At 33.6% G+C, this 17,081-nt stretch overlaps 5 protein-coding genes across 5 annotated transcripts; 4 read left to right on the top strand and 1 right to left on the bottom strand.

Moving 5' to 3' along the window:
• Positions 1-1,609: 1,609 nt before the first annotated feature.
• LOC103839538 (ethylene-responsive transcription factor 2) lies at positions 1,610-6,856 on the top strand. Its single transcript, XM_033280981.1, has one exon. The coding sequence runs from the start codon at positions 2,930-2,932 to the stop codon at positions 3,665-3,667; it is 738 nt and encodes a 245-aa protein (XP_033136872.1). The 5' UTR covers positions 1,610-2,929; the 3' UTR covers positions 3,668-6,856.
• Positions 6,857-7,507: 651 nt separating this feature from the next.
• LOC103839539 (RGG repeats nuclear RNA binding protein C) lies at positions 7,508-9,573 on the top strand. The gene is made up of 7 exons (XM_009116039.3): positions 7,508-7,833; positions 8,082-8,343; positions 8,433-8,498; positions 8,594-8,717; positions 8,825-8,983; positions 9,054-9,110; positions 9,174-9,573. Exons 1-7 carry the CDS (start codon positions 7,677-7,679, stop codon positions 9,378-9,380), a joined length of 1,032 nt encoding a protein of 343 aa, XP_009114287.2. The 5' UTR covers positions 7,508-7,676; the 3' UTR covers positions 9,381-9,573.
• An 89-nt stretch (positions 9,574-9,662) lies between these two features.
• LOC103839540 (ras-related protein RABD2b) lies at positions 9,663-11,611 on the bottom strand. Its single transcript, XM_009116040.3, has 8 exons — positions 11,418-11,611; positions 11,007-11,079; positions 10,796-10,843; positions 10,666-10,713; positions 10,509-10,580; positions 10,253-10,408; positions 10,061-10,164; positions 9,663-9,976 (listed from the first exon to the last, which is right to left on the bottom strand). The coding sequence occupies exons 1-8, from the start codon at positions 11,429-11,431 to the stop codon at positions 9,883-9,885; spliced, it is 609 nt and encodes a 202-aa protein (XP_009114288.1). The 5' UTR covers positions 11,432-11,611; the 3' UTR covers positions 9,663-9,882.
• A 1,050-nt stretch (positions 11,612-12,661) lies between these two features.
• Positions 12,662-14,052, top strand: LOC103839541 (50S ribosomal protein L19-2, chloroplastic). Its single transcript, XM_009116041.3, has 5 exons — positions 12,662-12,837; positions 12,902-13,201; positions 13,373-13,459; positions 13,527-13,660; positions 13,760-14,052. The coding sequence occupies exons 1-5, from the start codon at positions 12,808-12,810 to the stop codon at positions 13,866-13,868; spliced, it is 660 nt and encodes a 219-aa protein (XP_009114289.1). The 5' UTR covers positions 12,662-12,807; the 3' UTR covers positions 13,869-14,052.
• A 260-nt stretch (positions 14,053-14,312) lies between these two features.
• Positions 14,313-16,940, top strand: LOC103839543 (vesicle-associated protein 2-1). The gene is made up of 8 exons (XM_009116042.3): positions 14,313-14,684; positions 14,888-14,964; positions 15,246-15,316; positions 15,379-15,460; positions 15,543-15,658; positions 15,752-15,889; positions 16,390-16,458; positions 16,568-16,940. Exons 2-8 carry the CDS (start codon positions 14,904-14,906, stop codon positions 16,691-16,693), a joined length of 663 nt encoding a protein of 220 aa, XP_009114290.2. The 5' UTR covers positions 14,313-14,684; positions 14,888-14,903; the 3' UTR covers positions 16,694-16,940.
• Positions 16,941-17,081: the final 141 nt, after the last annotated feature.

Below are 17,081 nucleotides of genomic sequence, written 5' to 3'. Positions count from 1 at the left end.
CAAAATTTTTAAATCCAAGAACCAATAGCAATAGAATCTCAAAATTTTCAAAGTTTAAGAGAATTCACTTATCAATAACCTTCCTTTCTTTCCTTTTTGGTAAAACAATAATAATAACCCTCCCTTAACCTAATAGGAAGTTACAAGTGTGTTACAGCTTCTTTTTAGTCTTAGTAAATTCAAATTTTCATAAGCTCAAAAAATTAATAGCAAAAAGTATGAAAATGATTTGGTCGAGAAAATCAAATTTAGTCTAATTCTTTTTATATGTTATATATATCATGGTTCAAATTTGTTTAGAGAGTGACTATTGACTATTGACTAACTATGCTTCCGTGAAAGAGGTATCTTTTGAAAGTGGACACTCGTGAGAGACCCACCATTAATTTGTTCGTGTATGGCTTAACGAATAGAAAGGAAAAGACGGAAACTCAATAATTTTATTGGTGAAAAGAAATGTATACAAGGTTATTCGAACAAACAAGCAAAATATAAAGAAATTTTACAGAGATGAAACAAAATATTATAACCATTGCATGAAAAACTATCATTAGGAATTTAGGTTTCTAGTACTGCAGATTTTTTGACTAGAGCACGAATGGTTATCCCCTATATATTATTTGAGAAACATTATAACTTCTTTTTGTAGCCACATGTCATCACTAAGTTGATTCTTAGAATCATTAGAGAAATATGTTGGTCCATCTAATTATATAAAAAGTTTTTTATTAAACTAACAATAAATTCATTATTAATGTACTTTATTATTTCCTTAAATAAAATTTACGAAATTAACTAATGTGGCTAAAGTATATATGACAATTAATGATTTTGAATAATAAAGATTTGATAAAAAAATTAGTGTATCTTCTATCATATGTTTAATTTAAAACTATTAAATAAATTAAACAACCACAATAATCATATAATAAAAATTTAGATTTTTCTGTATATGTTATATTTTGAATTTTTAAAAACGACTATAAATTACTAAAACTCTTAAAAGCCTCACATTCAAATTTTGTGATCCATGGTTTGAAATTTTTGTTATGAAAAAAATACAAATGATTACAAAATTATATAAGTAAAAATTCATATTTAATTAATTATTTTAATATATATATATATATCGTTTTAAATTAAACTATAAACCATATAAAATACATAAATATTTTAGTTTCAAAATTTACTTTCAACCATTTTTTTGATAAAAGTTTTGAACGAACATTGACAACTTATTTTAAAAAAATATAATTACTAAAACTATTAATTCCACAATGAAAATTTTGTTATCAGTAATTTAATTTTTTTTTTAAAGATACAAATGATCAAAAAAATATATGAGTAAAAATCATCATTTAATAGACATTAATATTAAAAATATACTAAAATATACTATGTATGTTAGTATCATTTAAATTTAATTACATATCCTATCAAATATAAAATAAATATTTTTTAGATTAATAAAATTGATTTATATGTTCACACCAATTTAATTATATATCTAATAGTTACCGAATTTTAACTATTAAATATATATTTATTATTTCATAATATGTAAAAAATATTTAATGCATAAAATAATTTTTATATATGTAAAAAAATATTTAATGCATAAAATAATATTTATTATTTCATAATATGTAAAAAATATTACGCGCAAGGCGCGGATCTTAACCTAGTTTCTTATTATAGTTAATAAAAAACATGAAATATTTTTGAGTTTCTTTTTTTTGGTCAACATAAAGAAGTTCTAAAATGACAATGACGTTAGAAACTGAACAAAATTAGTTAGTATAAGGGAAAGGTAAAGGGAAAACGTGAGAAGATATTAACTTGTGTCTAAGAGAAATGTATCCCGATTTGTGGAGACATTTTATTAAGTGTCCCATTCGAACTAGCTATGCCATACCTGCTTTGATTTTTATTTAACCACCAAAACCAAAATCTAAGCTAGATTTCATGTAACTAAACCAAAATATATTTAGGAACCACTAATTAAGCACACATTTGCAATTTTAATATTATCCAGCTCTGTATTTTTCAAATTTTATCAGCTATAAGGGCATCAGCAGCGGTCATTTTTTACAATGATCTCTCATCAAAATACTAATATAAAAATGAAAACAAGGAAAGAGAAATCAGAAAAAAATAAAAAGACGTACGTAGAAGAAGAGACACTAACTTTTTTTGTAGAGAGATTATCTACACGTGTATATATGTTTTTTTTTTTTTTTTTTGTTTTTGACGTCTCACGTGTATATATGTAAATGAGACAGCAAGCACTAAAACATTAAATCTTATTTAGATAACTAATTTGCTTTACAATATTAATAAAATTATGATGAGAAACCATGGTGAAGAAACTTATCACTAAAGATGCTCTAATATCACTTAAAAGAGGTCAATTTCTTTCAACTAAATTCAAATTTTGATTTAAATTTTTAAAGTTTAATATTCCACAAATAATAGTAGACCAAGACCTTGGTTCTATTAATAAACCAAACAAGGGACAAGTTGCTTTATAAAACCGAAATATAAATTCAAAACCCATAAGACAAAAACAAGGGACAAGTTAAGAGAGACCAATCAACATCTTGCTTCCGTATATTTCATGACGTCAATCTTGACACTTCAGCTTCATTGTGTGGATAAAGCTCACGTGTTCAAATTCACGAACCTTCGTGGTAATGAAAAATCCACAACTTTCATATTTATTTATCAGTTTTTTAAGTTCCACACTCCCACTATATTATAAAATTGAAAAATCATGAAAAAGACTTTTATAATAAATTTTCCAGGTTCATGAACCTCGTCTACTCTAGTATCCACTATATAAACCTCTTCACGCATAGAAAAAGATTTTAGATGTTTTGACAATTCAATCCAAAACATAAAAAAAAAAAAAAATATTTTCTCTGTAATAATGTATGGAGAGGGCGAGATTATGGCGGCAACAGAAACCGAGTACGCTGTGTTGGAGTCGATACGACGTCACTTGCTAGGAGGAGAGACGGAGTTACAATTCAGTGAGTCAATACCGAGTTCTTGCTTCACTGAGAGTTGGGGAGACTTGCCGTTAAAAGAGAATGATTCTGAGGATATGTTAGTGTACGGTGTTCTCAACGAGGCCTTCAACGGAGCAGCCTATGAAACGTCATCTCCGTCATCGGACTTGAGCTGTCTCAGCGATTTTTTTGATTTAGAACCGTCGTCGAAGCCCCCGGCTACTCCGTCTCATAACGATTTTCCGGCGGTTAAAACGGAGCCGGCGGAGAATCTCGCAGCGGTGGCGGAGAAGCCGAAGGAGGTGGCGCCGCCGGCAAAGGGGAAGCATTACAGAGGAGTAAGACAGAGGCCGTGGGGGAAATTCGCGGCGGAGATTCGAGATCCGGCGAAGTTCGGGGCGAGGGTTTGGTTAGGGACGTTTGAGAAGGCGGAAGATGCAGCTTTGGCTTACGACAGAGCTGCTTTTAGGATGCGTGGTTCCCGCGCCTTGTTGAACTTTCCGTGGAGAGTGAATTCAGGTGAACCCGACCCGGTTCGGATCCCGTCAAAGAGATCTTATACTTCTTCTTCATCGTCTGATAAGGGGACGCCGAAACGGAGGAGAAATACAGAGGAGGTGCCGTCGGAGTTGCAGGTGAAGTGCGAAGTTGCATAAGAGACATGTGTTGTTTGGTTATCAGAGCTACTTCATGTGTGTTCTTTTCTTTTTTGGTCAGCAGCTTCATGTGTGTTTTGCAATAGAAAGTTTTGCTATTAAATGTGGCGGCAGACAGTCGAGTGTTCTGTGTAAATTAATATACTACTGTTTTGACAACGTAAGATGCTTTTATTCCAAAAACAGGTATTTTTTTTCCTAAAGACCCCTAAAAATATTTATTAAAAATCATTTAATTATAAATAAAACAGTAAAATATAATTATTTATAGGCGTTTTAGTAAAATTAAAATTTATTTATTTACTAAAATTTACATAAATATGTGAAAAATAATTATAATGTGAAGTAACAAGAACTTATGCCTCATTCTCAAGCTGCTCTACCAAGCTTGTTGCTGCATAGTGTGGAAAGAGTCGCAATAGCAGACTTCACTCCTCAGCCTCACGGCCTGCAGCTTCTCTTATTGATGAGATCAGTCTCATCATTCGCAGTAAGCTTGACTCTTTATCACGAGCTCAAAGAAATCTTCCCTCTACCATTTCCTTTTGTCTACTTGGTTTGAGGTTTTCCACTGATTGTTAGGTGGTTGTTGCAGAACCTTTTGTCTGATCTGCTTGCGCTGTAAGCCCACGGGTTCTTCTATTTTTTTTTATTTGTATCCAGATTACATGTGATCTTTCAAAATGCACTGTAAGCCTCAGGGCCTTGATATAAATATAAAAATTTAAAGTAAAAAAATAGATCGAGTGAACTAAATTGCAAAGATGCTTTTTTTTTTCTTGTTTTTCATCAAACAAATAAAGACGTTTTTCTTTATAAGTTTTCTTTATTAATAGTGTATGTATTACCTTTAATAGTTTTCTTGTGAGCTTCAAATCTTTATTGCATTATTAATATTAAATTATTTTTGTTGTATTACGACGTTAGCCTGAATAAAAGCTATAGATGTGTAGAATCAAATGTATTTGATTCAACTATGAAATTAAATTTGGGATGACCAATTTTCAATTATCACAAAAATATCGCTCTGCAACAAAAAGAATACATCTTTCATTTCTTACTGTTGCTTTTTCATAGTAGTATTCATGATTTTAACAATAAATAAAATGTATCCATATTTTGATATCAAATACGTTATATCTCCCTAGGCCCTAGCTGAGTTCGTTAGCTAGTTTTGATCGCCGTTTGGGTTGTGGGGCTTACTTCCTAGCCCCAGTAACAAAATATAGATTTTAAAAGATCATTCACCTATTTATAAAGTTGTTCTTCTATTCATGTCTCATGTATACTTTTTTCAAGATCTTATAATTTTCATGAATTCCAAATTTTACGGCCAAAGCATCATCTAACGCGAAGAAAAATAACCATGCGATCAAAATTTGATAACATCTTAGTTAATTTGACATCGGAGTGGATTTTTTTCCACCACGAAAAATTATCTAGCTGAAATTGTCCTAAAACTGTTCAACATCAACATCATGATTGAGTTTCAGTGACCTGTTATGTACCAAATGGTGATGTGTCACACTTACCATTGATGATGCTTGAATCGAACTCAAATTATAAATATCCATATTCTAATCTAGAGTCGTCATCATTAAAGATGTGAAGGATTAAAACGTATCCGTATTTGGATAAAAACCATTATGGCTATTGTAAACATCGAGTTCATCTTCTAGATTTCTTGATCGGAGGAGTATCACCGGAAATACTCTTGCTACCATGATCCGAGCCTAAATCCAATCAGCTGAGAAGGGAGATAATCACATTTTCATTGCTAATAACAGACCACTAACTATTTTTTTTCTACATTTTCTTTAGAAAATATATTTTATGCGATTTGTTAATATTAGAAGAAATGAATGAATCGAGAGTACGTAAGGTGAAAATCAGCTTCTCATGGAGGTGATGAAACGTAGGAGACGAGAGACACACAAAGTTTTCTGGTTATTTGATAATGAGTGTGTGCAAAGACACTTTATACACGTTGACACTAATCCAAAACAAAACGGTTCTCTATGAATAAAACATATTTGCAATTGATTTTAACCAAACCATCTGAACCGTATACTAAGCTAAAATCAATAGTTAATAAATTTGGGGAACGCATTATATAACAAGCATAACCTAGTTATATATATATTTTATTAAACCATAAACATTTTATTGGACATAACTTTTAATATTATAACACTAGATTATGACCCATTCTTTTGTGCGCGAGAATAGTTTTTGATAAAATTTAATTTACATTATCAATAGATTTATATCAATAGATTTAAACATTTTTGATAAGTAATGTTATAACAATTTTATTTTAGTGTATTTAAAAACTATTTAATTATATTATTCTATATTTATATTAAATAGGTAATTATCTTAAATATTACTTAATTTTTTTAAATTAATTCATCCTGTTTCATTACGAAGTTTTAATAAAATATCTATACTTTTTTGATTATATTTGTGATATATATATATATATATATTTATGTGATAAATTTTTAATTATAAAATTTATTTGATGTTAATTTACTGACTCTTAACATTTTCTTTGTATAAAACATTATGTGTCATCTTTTTAATAAAAATGAAATTTTTATTATTTTTTTTCTAAATTATTTGATAAATCAATTAATTGACCAAAACACTCAAATTATATATATTTTTGGAAATAAGTATATGTATTTGTAATGTTTAAGTACAAAAAATATTAATATAAAATCAATTAAATTAATTGACTCCTTTATTTATATTTTCATAAATATAAAACTACATTCATTTAGTCAATAAATTGACATAAAATATATTTTAACTAAAATGTTATCAAAATATTTATCACACAATTAACCAAATTAAGTAACACAGATTTTATTAAAATTTAAAACGAAAAATGTTGAAATAATTCAAAAAAATAAAATTTAACAACCTCTTATTAATTGAGAAACATTACAACCTTTAAAAATGACGCATGTCATCACTAAAATATTTTTTTTAGAGAAATAAGTTGGTTTATATAAATATATATTATACTTATCACTAAACTAACCATAAAATTAATTATTCATGTACACAAAATCTTATTCATTTTTTCCATAAATAAAAACTACGAAATTATCTAATATGATTAAAATATATATGAAAATTAATTATTTTGAATAATAAATATCTAATATAAATTTTTAAAAATGAATATAAATTAATAAATTATTAAAAGTGTCACATTGAAAGATTTAGATTTTTTAACAAGATACAAATAATCATATAAGTAGAAATCATTTAATAGATAGAAAATTAAAAATATACTATACCTCTATTTTAATATCATGTAAGTTTAATGACATAACATATAAAAAAGATAAAAATAATTATTTTTATTTATTTGCCACAAAATGATTCTAAATAGCGATAGTTTTATTTTATGTGATCGCGCTAATTTAATTATAAACAGTAAAGAATATTGGCTTCTTAATTATTCCATATATATATATATATTTATTATAATATGTAACAGAACACAAAATAAATAATACTACGTAAAACAATTTGTATACACAAGCACAATAGTATATTATATAATTTTCATATTTAATATAAAATCAAAATAATATAATTATAGTTTTATCAAATACACTAATAAAAATCTTTAACCATTTTGATTAAGTAAATTAAATTTTGTTAAAAGATATATTTCCACGCTTTTAAAGTGAGGATTATAACCTAGTTTTTATGAAAAAATAAAATCGGTTAGACTTGACCGGGGTGACTATCGACCCAATGACAATACGGAATCACAAGGTCCGGTTAACAAAACATTGCAGATTAGGTTATAAGCGCATAAACTTTATACCTCCGCCGCATATTTGCTAGGGTCTTCCCACTAGCTTACTCACTCTCACTCGATTCTCTTGTTCCATCTTTGTCCTCTTGTTGAACTCGTCTAGTCAACAAGGCTTGAAACCGATCAAGCAAGCAGTGTTTTCGTGTGACTCGGTTTTATATTCCGGAAATGGCGAGTTTGAACCCGTTCGATCTCTTAGGAGATGACGCTGAGGATCCAAGCCAGATTGTTTTGAGTTTACCGAAGAAGGTCGAGAAAGCAGCTCCTGTTCAGCCTGCTAAGGCCGCTAAGTTCCCAACCAAGCCGTCTCCTCCTTCTCAAGCTGGTAAAATGTTTATCTGACTCGTAACAGCTTTAGTTTTTCAGACATGTTGAGTAGCGTTTGACTGATTCAGTTAAAAGTGAATCTTGTTGATGGTGGTAAAAAAAGATAGATAGACAAATGTATGCTTTTGTCATTTGGAGGGTTCGAGTGTGTTACTACTGTCTTAGTTTTTTTTTTGTAACGTGTAATAAAAGCATCTATGTTGTCATTTGCGTCATTATCTTGAATTTTTTTTGGATAAAATGTAGTGAGGGAGTCAAGGAATGGTCCTTCAGGAGGTCATGGTGGTGGTGGTGGACGTGGGCCTCCTCGTGGTTCGTTTAACCCCGGTGGAAACAGACCTCATGATCCAAAGGATGGACCTAAGGATGGAGAAAGGAACGGTGGGTTCCGCGGATACCGTGAAAGTGGTGGTCGTGGAGGTCACATTGGTGGTTTTGCTAATGGTAAAACTGGTGATGTTGAACGTCCGAGGAGGGTCTATGACCGCCGTAGTGGAACTGGTCGTAGGTAAAGCTTTCTTTTTTAGGTCCTCTACTTTGGTTACTGCTACACTGTTTGTGATTTTTGTTTGTTTGTTTTGACTTGATGTTTGCTAGTAATGACGTGAAACGTGAGGGTGGTGGTCGTGGAAACTGGGGTACTCCTGAAGATGATATTCAACCGTAAGCATCGCTCTCTTCAGTTTGAACTTCCTACCATTTTTGTTTGTACCTACAGAATGAATGAGTAATAAACTCTTCTGTTTGTCTGATATTAGAGCAACCGAGGAACCTACAACGGAGGTTGAGAAGAGCCCTGTTGCTGAGAAGGAAGGCGGTGAGGATGCCACCACTGATGCAAAGAAAGAAGCTCCTGAAGTTGAGCAAGAGCCTGAGGACAAGGTACAGTATAAACATCATCGGCTACTTTTAACATGTTATATGAGATGAGAGAAGTCAAAGTTTGAACTATGTAGACTAACTTTGAAATTGGTATGAGTTCGTTGTAGGAGATGACGCTGGAAGAGTATGAGAAGATTCTGGAGGAGAAGAAGAAAGCTCTGCAAGCCACAAAGGTGGAGGAAAGGAAAGTTGACACCAAAGTGTTTGAGTCTATGCAACAGCTCTCTAACAAGAAGACCAATGATGAGGAGATCTTCATCAAGCTGGTGAGAATCTCAGTTATTCTAGTTTTTATTGTTTCTTGTAGAGCAAGAGTTGATGCTTGTGTGTTTCCAGGGATCCGACAAGGACAAACGCAAAGATGCTGCTGAGAAAGAAGAGAAGGCCAAGAAGGTCTTGTTTCTTTCTCTTCTCAGTCTTTTGGAACATGTACTGAATCTTTACTTGTTCTTGTAGTCGTTGAGCATTAATCAGTTTTTGAAGCCGGCTAATGGAGAGACCTACAACCCAAGAGGTGGATACCGTGGAAGAGGAGGACGCAGTGGTGGTCGTGGACAGAGGGATGGAAAAGTCAACGGAGGAGGAAACCAAAGGAATGGAGGAGCCTCTGCTCCTGCTCCAGCTATCGGAGACAGTGCTCAGTTCCCATCGTTGGGCAACTAAAGACACCCTTTCTGATCCTTCCAAGCATCTACCTATCTTATCTCCACTCTCTTTTAGTTTAATTTTGTTGTCTTAGTTCTCCATCATTTTTTGTTACACTTTCACTACAAAACATGTTTGGTAGCTTTGACTTTATGATGGAAAAACAAAATTATAATATCCTTTTGTCTCACAAAATTTTAGATTCTTTTCATCTTATCTGCCATAGTTTATTACTGTCATATTAATCTAATCTTTAAAACATGAATTATATATTTCAGATTACATTCTAAGAGTGGAGAAAATAGAAAAAGGCTACTTTGCTTTATTTGCATGGAAGGACCTTTTACAAGAGAATGTTGAATTTCAAAATACATCAGATAAAGAATAGCAAAGCTATGAAACAAAAGAAAAGAAAGGATTCAACGAGAGTTGTGTCAATTGGGGAAGTCTTACATGCAATGCAAACAAATGATTATAATGGTGTAATGATCCAAAGAGAACTTGTTGAGACTAATGGGAATCAAGATGAGCAACATCCTGATTGCTGGTTCACTGGCTGTCCGCGAATCTGGACAGTCGGTGGCTTGGCACCTCCAGATGGTTGGCTAGCCATTCTGCAGACAAAAAACAACAAAACGGTTTTAAGCATGGAAGTAAAAAGGGGCTAAGGAGCACAAGTAGAGAATCTAATTCCAAACCTGGTCTTAATAGCAGCAGTCATGGCCATGAAAGCTTCTTCAACATTGGTTGCATTTTTGGCACTTGTTTCCAAGAAAGGGATCCCAAGCTCATCAGCAAACGCCTGTAGGAAGAGTATACAACAAATGTTATCTTTTCGACAAGGTTTACACAAAAAGAGGCTACTTGGTTTGGTTTGGTTTGTTAATTACCTGAGCTGTCTCAGTGGATACAACCTTCTGCGACGTGAGATCGTTTTTGTTCCCAACGAGTAGCTTGTTCACATTCTCACTAGCGTAACGGTCGATTTCATTGAGCCATTGTTTGACGTTGTTGAAGCTCTCTTGGTCAGTGACATCATAAGTGACCTGGCAAGAAAAGTCAATTGCGAGGGTCAACCAAAAGAAGGATATATCTTGTAATAACAAGAAAGATGATTTGATTTGTTGTGAGAGTGAGAGTGCATACAATGATCCCATGAGCTCCTCTGTAGTAGCTGCTGGTGATCGTCCTGAAACGTTCTTGGCCTGCTGTGTCCCACTGTGTAAACCAAGAATACCAACAAGGGTTGATTAAGTGCTCTTTGTAAAAATTAATATTGCTTATGCAGCTCAAGAACACTTACGATCTGGAGTTTGATTGTCTTTCCGTCCTGTTCAACTGTGCGGATTTTCTGCAAATCACATCATACTAAAAGATTAATACTTTTTAATTTGTTTATTTATATTAAGAAGCGATGAGAAGAGGGTGCTTACAAAGTCAACACCAATGGTACTGATGTAGCTATCCAGGTAAGAATCATCCTGCACACACGAATTAGAGATATTAAACTGTAAGAAGGCAAAGAGTAACAACGATACAAACAATAGTGTAAACAGAGAACGACTGAATTGAGTAATGGTTTTCGAGAAACAAGTATGGAACTTTTGTTCAATGTAAAAAGGGACAGAAGCTAGAGTTACATACAGCAAATCTTAGAAGCAAACAGGATTTTCCAACACCAGAGTCACCGATAAGCAAAAGCTTGAACAGATAGTCACTGCAACAACAACAACAAAAAAAGGAGAAAAAAAAAACATCATTAAGACAAATCTGAGTGAAGCTTATAAAAAACACATAAAGATGACGTCTTTTGTCATGTTTCAGACATCTGAAAGATATGGTGATGGGTTTGTCCGCATAAACCAAAACAATGAATCCTCTTTACGAAAGAGTGAGATCAAATGTCATATTATGTCTACACCCTCGAATCTAAACTACGAGATCTCAGTCAAATTCGCCTAGATCTAAAACTATGCAAATCGAGAATCGATCAGACAAAACTAATCAATCCAAATCACAAGCAGATATCAAATAATGAGAAGAGAGGCGTCTTACTATTCAGGATTCATGGCTAAGTCTCGTATCTAGATCGATCTCCCAACGAAGAGAGTCTGGCGATTAAACGGAATAATAGTTTCAGAGATCAAAGACGACAGAGAGAGAAAGACCTAAACGGTGAGTGTTTTTTGTTATTTACTTTACTTTACCCCTTTGGCTTAATAAGTGCTCTCTCTTTTTTTTTTTTTTCCTCAAAGACGCGGTTAAGAAATGAACTAGTGGGCCCCACGCTTTCGGACATTTTAAATGCTTTCTGTTTGTTGTTTGAATGCCCACGTGGCTTTCTTTTATCATCCCCCTGATATGACAAATAATCAATCTTTTTCATTTTGACAACAGCAATCGTCTTTATCAATTATCACTATTATTATTTTGCCCTTTTTGATTCTATACTCTCGGAGGAAAACTAAAATTTAAGGGCTAAAAGTTCCGAATCTGATTTATCTCTTAAGGTATTGATTATAAAGCCTTTCTAAACCAAAAAAAAAAAAAACTTTTAAGAAAGATATATTCGTTCTATGAAAATTACAGACAAAGAAAGATGGAAACATTTCCTTATTTCTTTAGCTTTGCATCGCTTGTGGTGTAAGTCAATGATAACGTGAACATGTTTACGACTTTAATAAACAACATCACGTTATAATTGTCAACTCAAAACTCAATTTTTTTGGATAAAATATAAATTAATAAACTCCAACTTTTGTTTGTTTTAATTGTAAAATAAATATTTAGAAAGAATCATGGAGATTCAAAAGTGCTTTATAACAGGCCTCTCAATCAACCAAAACTACCTCAAGAATGGGGGCAACCATACCAAAGTACATGCATTGATGATGTCTCGCATATGGCCTTCAATATTACAAGTTCCCGCAACTTGCTAAGAAGATAGAGAGATTTTGTCTAGGAAAAGTTACAAGAGCTTAATACTAATCAAAACTATGATGATATGTACTTGAGGTGATCGTTTGTACTTCTTTACAAGATAATGAAAATGGTCTGCCGACAAAGATAATGTTAGAAAATAATCGAAACAATATTAATATTGCTCTCCACGACAAATAGAAACATATACACGTATACGCAGTTCTAGAAGTAAGGTTCAAGACAGATTATGTAAGCATGTGATTCATCGGCAATTTTTTAAAATCTCATGTATGCAATAGTAAAGATTGATTTCATAGTTACTAAATAATAAAACAGTATGATATTGAAAACGAATACATTTTGTTTAAACAGTCACCAATCATGAAACTACCATTTTGGGCCTACTGAATAGGCCCAAATTTATAGGCCCATATAACTAATTGCAATCGAGGATAAGGAGAGATGCTGATAAGGCTCCATCATTTTACTCTCTGCTTCTCGGAAGTATTGGGTTTGTGCAAACATGGCGACAAGCTCTCATCTTCTTCCTCAGGTTGTTTTTTTCCTATGTCTCATGAACACACTTCACATTATGATTATTTGAATTTTGTATGCAGGCATTGCATATGATACCTAGAATCCCTAATCTGTCGTCTAGGAGTTTAGGGGTTTCTTCATTTCTACCACGAGCATCATCGTCAGTGAACTCTCGTATCTCAGTTTCTAGGGGTTTTCTAAATCACTCCGGCGCAATCGATTCCAGGAAGAGAAGGGAGTTCATCGCCAAAGCCGAAGAGAGCACTGATGGTGAAACTGAAGCTGATGTGGAGAATGTTGCTGAAACAGTGGAAGCTGCTGAGGTGGAGGAAGCTAAACCTCCGTGGAAGCCAAGGACCAAGCTCGGAGATGTCATGGGGGTAAGTTAGTTAATTTTTTTTCAAATGCTATTTTATATGGTTACCTTAGGATTGATTTCATTGTGAAAATTTGCTGTAATATAAAATTGTATGTTCTGTAAGAATATTTGCGTTTTGGTTCTAATCAGCCAGAGAGATGAAATGTTTGGTTTTACTTTTTGTTTTGTGTAGATACTGAACCAGAAAGCAATTGAGGTTTCGGAGAAAGTAAGACCGGTTCCAGAAATTAGGACAGGGGACATTGTCGAGATCAAGCTGGTAAGTTCTGCCTTGTTTGGTATAATCTGAAACTGCAAGATTTGATTTTGATTTTGATATTTGACAGGAAGTGCCTGAGAACAGACGTAGGCTATCGATCTACAAAGGAATAGTGATGTCTAGACAGAACGCAGGCATCCACACTACAATTCGTATCCGCAGAATCATTGCTGGCATTGGCGTTGAAATCGTCTTTCCTCTGTAAGTCTTATCTTCTTTCTTGCCTCTCTTAATGTCGCACACTAGACTAGGCGTTAGCATAAGGTACCTGATGTATGTGTGTGTTATTGAAATGAACAGATACTCACCAAACATAAAGGAGATAAAAGTGGTAAGTCACAGGAAAGTGAGAAGAGCTAGGCTTTACTATCTGAGGGACAAACTTCCTCGTCTCTCCACTTTCAAATGAACACCAAACCAACCCAACCCAACACAAGTCTTGTGCTGTCTTCAACCTCCAAATGTAGCTAAAATCTTCTCTCGTTCTCTTCTTGTAATAACTGTTTGTTTGTTTGTCTTTTGGAATTCGCATGTAATCTACAGTGACATTTGAGAAAAGTAAAATCAAAATGCTGTGTGAGCCTCCCTGTTGATGGGTTTGATCTTGAAAAAAGTAAAAATTAGAATGCATTCAAAACACTTTATTAGGAGATTCTATGTACTGGTTCTTATCGGAATCAGTGACTTGTCAGGCAAGAGCAGACAAAAGGAATATTCTGGGAAATCATTTTTGAGTATTTTCTTGTCTCTTTCCTCTCTATATATGTTTCTTCTTCATGATTCTAAAATCTCGATACTTTAGGTCTGATATTTAAGTACTACAGACATGAATAATTAAATGAAAATAAATTAAAATCATTACACCAATCAAAACTCGCCACGTATTTGAGCCTTGGTTCCAACGGGTCGCTTAATTCTCCTGGAATACACAACAACAGTTTACACACACGTGTCAGATTTACCCTCTCTGCATCCCCGAAGTTACAGGAGGAAATCGCACAGAACTTTGCTTCAACGTCACGTGGCGGTTCCACGAAGCGCCTTTGCTTTTATCTCTCTCTCTCTATTTTACAAAGTTCACTTTGGCTTCGTCACCACCACCCATCGAACCAGAGGAAGGTCTTTGGTGGAGAGCGATTTCAGGGGAGAAATACAAACCGAAATAAGCATCTTCCTTCTTCCCCGATCGACCATTAGACCTTGACTTTTGTTCCTTTTCCCCCAGGTTTGATCCCTCCTTTTTTTTTTTTTTTGTTTGCTTTTAGTTTCTCACTGATTCTACCTTTTCTTGGAAAAAAGAAAAAAAAGAAGAAAGAATCTGGAATTGTTTGAATTGGGGGTTTCGATTGCCATGTGTGCATGCATAGATCTCGAGTTGTAGAGATTTGATTCTTTTGTGGATCTTCTTCTTTTTCAATTCTGTTGTAGCTAATAAAGAGCAATAATGAGTGGCGTTGGCGAGAACCAGCTTATCTCCATTCAACCTGATGAACTCAAGTTCCTTTGTAAGCAAAATTCTCCACTCTCGATCATTAATATTATGATATCTGCTACCCTGAAATCTTTACATTCTTCGAAAGTGAAGAACATATGTAGATGAAGAATGTCTTCTCTTGATTTTGTGAATCCCATTCATTGATTTCCCTCTTGTCGTGTCTTGTCTTGTGATGTGACACCAAATCTCTTCCATGTTTGGAAAAATTTATATATATATTGACTCTGCTTACCACCTTGAAATTTGATTCTTTTGAAAACAACCATTAATTTGATATTTGTTGTATCTCAGTTGAACTCGAGAAGCAAAGCTACTGTGATCTTAAAGTTTCCAATAAAACCGACAACTATGTTGCTTTCAAGGTACTTCCCCACCTTCTTCATCTCCTTTCTTTCTCCTCAATTTTTAATGAATGAATGATCAGGTGAAAACTACATCTCCTAAAAAGTATTTTGTTAGACCCAACACTGGTGTCATTCAGCCTTGGGACTCCTGCATCATTAGAGGTTTTACACTCTTTTCTTACTCATTCCCAGTTTTAATATCTTAAAAACATTGGAATAACAACGCATCTTCTAAAACTGGTAGTTACTCTACAAGCACAACGGGAGTATCCTCCAGATATGCAGTGTAAAGACAAGTTTCTCCTTCAGAGTACCACTGTCCCTCCTCACACTGATGTCGATGAACTTCCACAAGACACAGTATTCAGCCTTACTTTTTCTCAGAATCCTATGATTTTTCGCATTTTTGGGAAAAGAAAATTGACAATTTATCTACCATGCCTGTGTGTGTAGTTTACCAAGGACAGTAGCAAAACGTTAACAGAGTGTAAGCTCAAGGTCTCGTATATCGCCACGTCCACAACCCAAAGATCCTCTGAATCTGGAGCAACCAGTGGCGATGGAAACGGCTCTGAATCCATCTCAGTCACTGTGAGTAACAACCACCTGATATATTATGTATTCTGCATGTCGTCATGACTTCCTGCAAATGCTCTTAACCACCTTATATGGCCTTACACGTCTTTAACCTGTGTGCTAACCAATTAAGATCGTAGCAAAAGTCTTATAGTAGGAAGATTTTTCTATGTAATACCAATAAACAACCCATGAACCTCTTGCATAGACAAACACATTATAAATAGCCTCCTTTTTGCTTGATACTTGTATGCAAGAATCACTATACAAACTAATTTGGATACAAACTTTCATTCAAATCCGAGAAATACTTTCTGGTATTCGCACTTGTGGTTGGGACACACTTAAAACATATACCATTTTCAAGGCTTTATGTATTGTTTTGTTTTGTCTCTGTTATAATTAGCTTTCTTTCATATGGTGAATCATATGTACCTCATATGTCAAGAGAGATCGGTTCTTGCCTTGTTTTAATTCCCACGCTAACTGTTTCTACCATCAATATGTATGATCAGGCTATACAGCGGCTGAAGGAAGAGCGAGATGCAGCTGTTAAGCAAACACAACAGCTGCAACATGATTTGGTACGCCCCCCATAAACTTTTCCTTTATATTCTATCATTGGTTGGTTAATCAATGGCCATTTCTTAGTTACAAATCATATCGCCAAACATATTTTAAATAACATTGCAGGAGATGTTGAAGAAACGAAGAAGTAACAGCGCAAATGGGTTATCTTTAAAGTTGGCAGCTATGGTTGGACTCATTGGACTCATCATTGGTTTCATCTTAAAACTCACCTTAGCTTCTCCCACATAATAGCTATCATCAGCTTCTCCGTAGATGCATCTACCATCTCAACTTATGAGGGATAGCTGTTAATTCTCTATGATCTTGTTCTACTTTGTTTTTGTCCATCAAATTTGTTTCTTTGTCAATTTTATTTGATGTATATCTTTGACCCAACAAGACCCTTTCATGATTATGTTTACTTGTCCACTACATTTAGTGGGAATGACTTATTCTTTATACGCATTGTGAATGAAATCTGTTTCATAAAGAACTCCTTTATTTAGGCTTTGATTGTTTGCAGATTTTGGTTAATTCGATTTTTGAACCCAAATTATAAGATAAATCTGAATTGGTTCAATAAGATTCCACTTAGAAGCTCAATAGGATATGTATTGTTTTAATAGTGATTTTATTA

This window comes from Brassica rapa, chromosome A09, assembly GCF_000309985.2.
Source record: "Brassica rapa cultivar Chiifu-401-42 chromosome A09, CAAS_Brap_v3.01, whole genome shotgun sequence".
Classification (NCBI taxonomy): domain Eukaryota; kingdom Viridiplantae; phylum Streptophyta; class Magnoliopsida; order Brassicales; family Brassicaceae; genus Brassica; species Brassica rapa.
Note: the sequence above shows the minus strand (reverse complement) of the source record. Positions and strands in the feature narration are given on the sequence as shown.

What these genes read in the sequence shown, in the direction of transcription:
- LOC103839543 (XM_009116042.3), top strand. Translation starts at nt 14,904, where the DNA reads ATGAGTGGCGTTGGCGAGAACCAGCTTATCTCCATTCAACCTGATGAA. An exon ending in CTGAATCCATCTCAGTCACT is followed by an intron (nt 15,890 to 16,389) that starts GTGAGTAACAAC and finishes ATGTATGATCAG; the next exon opens with GCTATACAGCGGCTGAAGGA. An exon ending in AACAGCTGCAACATGATTTG is followed by an intron (nt 16,459 to 16,567) that starts GTACGCCCCCCA and finishes ATAACATTGCAG; the next exon opens with GAGATGTTGAAGAAACGAAG.
- LOC103839538 (XM_033280981.1), top strand. Translation starts at nt 2,930, where the DNA reads ATGTATGGAGAGGGCGAGATTATGGCGGCAACAGAAACCGAGTACGCT.
- LOC103839541 (XM_009116041.3), top strand. Translation starts at nt 12,808, where the DNA reads ATGGCGACAAGCTCTCATCTTCTTCCTCAG. An exon ending in AGCTCGGAGATGTCATGGGG is followed by an intron (nt 13,202 to 13,372) that starts GTAAGTTAGTTA and finishes TGTTTTGTGTAG; the next exon opens with ATACTGAACCAGAAAGCAAT. An exon ending in ACATTGTCGAGATCAAGCTG is followed by an intron (nt 13,460 to 13,526) that starts GTAAGTTCTGCC and finishes GATATTTGACAG; the next exon opens with GAAGTGCCTGAGAACAGACG.
- LOC103839540 (XM_009116040.3), bottom strand. An exon ending in GTACCATTGGTGTTGACTTT is followed by an intron (nt 10,714 to 10,795) that starts GTAAGCACCCTC and finishes TGTGATTTGCAG; the next exon opens with AAAATCCGCACAGTTGAACA. An exon ending in TATCCACTGAGACAGCTCAG is followed by an intron (nt 10,165 to 10,252) that starts GTAATTAACAAA and finishes CTCTTCCTACAG; the next exon opens with GCGTTTGCTGATGAGCTTGG.
- LOC103839539 (XM_009116039.3), top strand. Translation starts at nt 7,677, where the DNA reads ATGGCGAGTTTGAACCCGTTCGATCTCTTAGGAGATGACGCTGAGGAT. An exon ending in GTCTCCTCCTTCTCAAGCTG is followed by an intron (nt 7,834 to 8,081) that starts GTAAAATGTTTA and finishes GATAAAATGTAG; the next exon opens with TGAGGGAGTCAAGGAATGGT. An exon ending in CGTAGTGGAACTGGTCGTAG is followed by an intron (nt 8,344 to 8,432) that starts GTAAAGCTTTCT and finishes GATGTTTGCTAG; the next exon opens with TAATGACGTGAAACGTGAGG.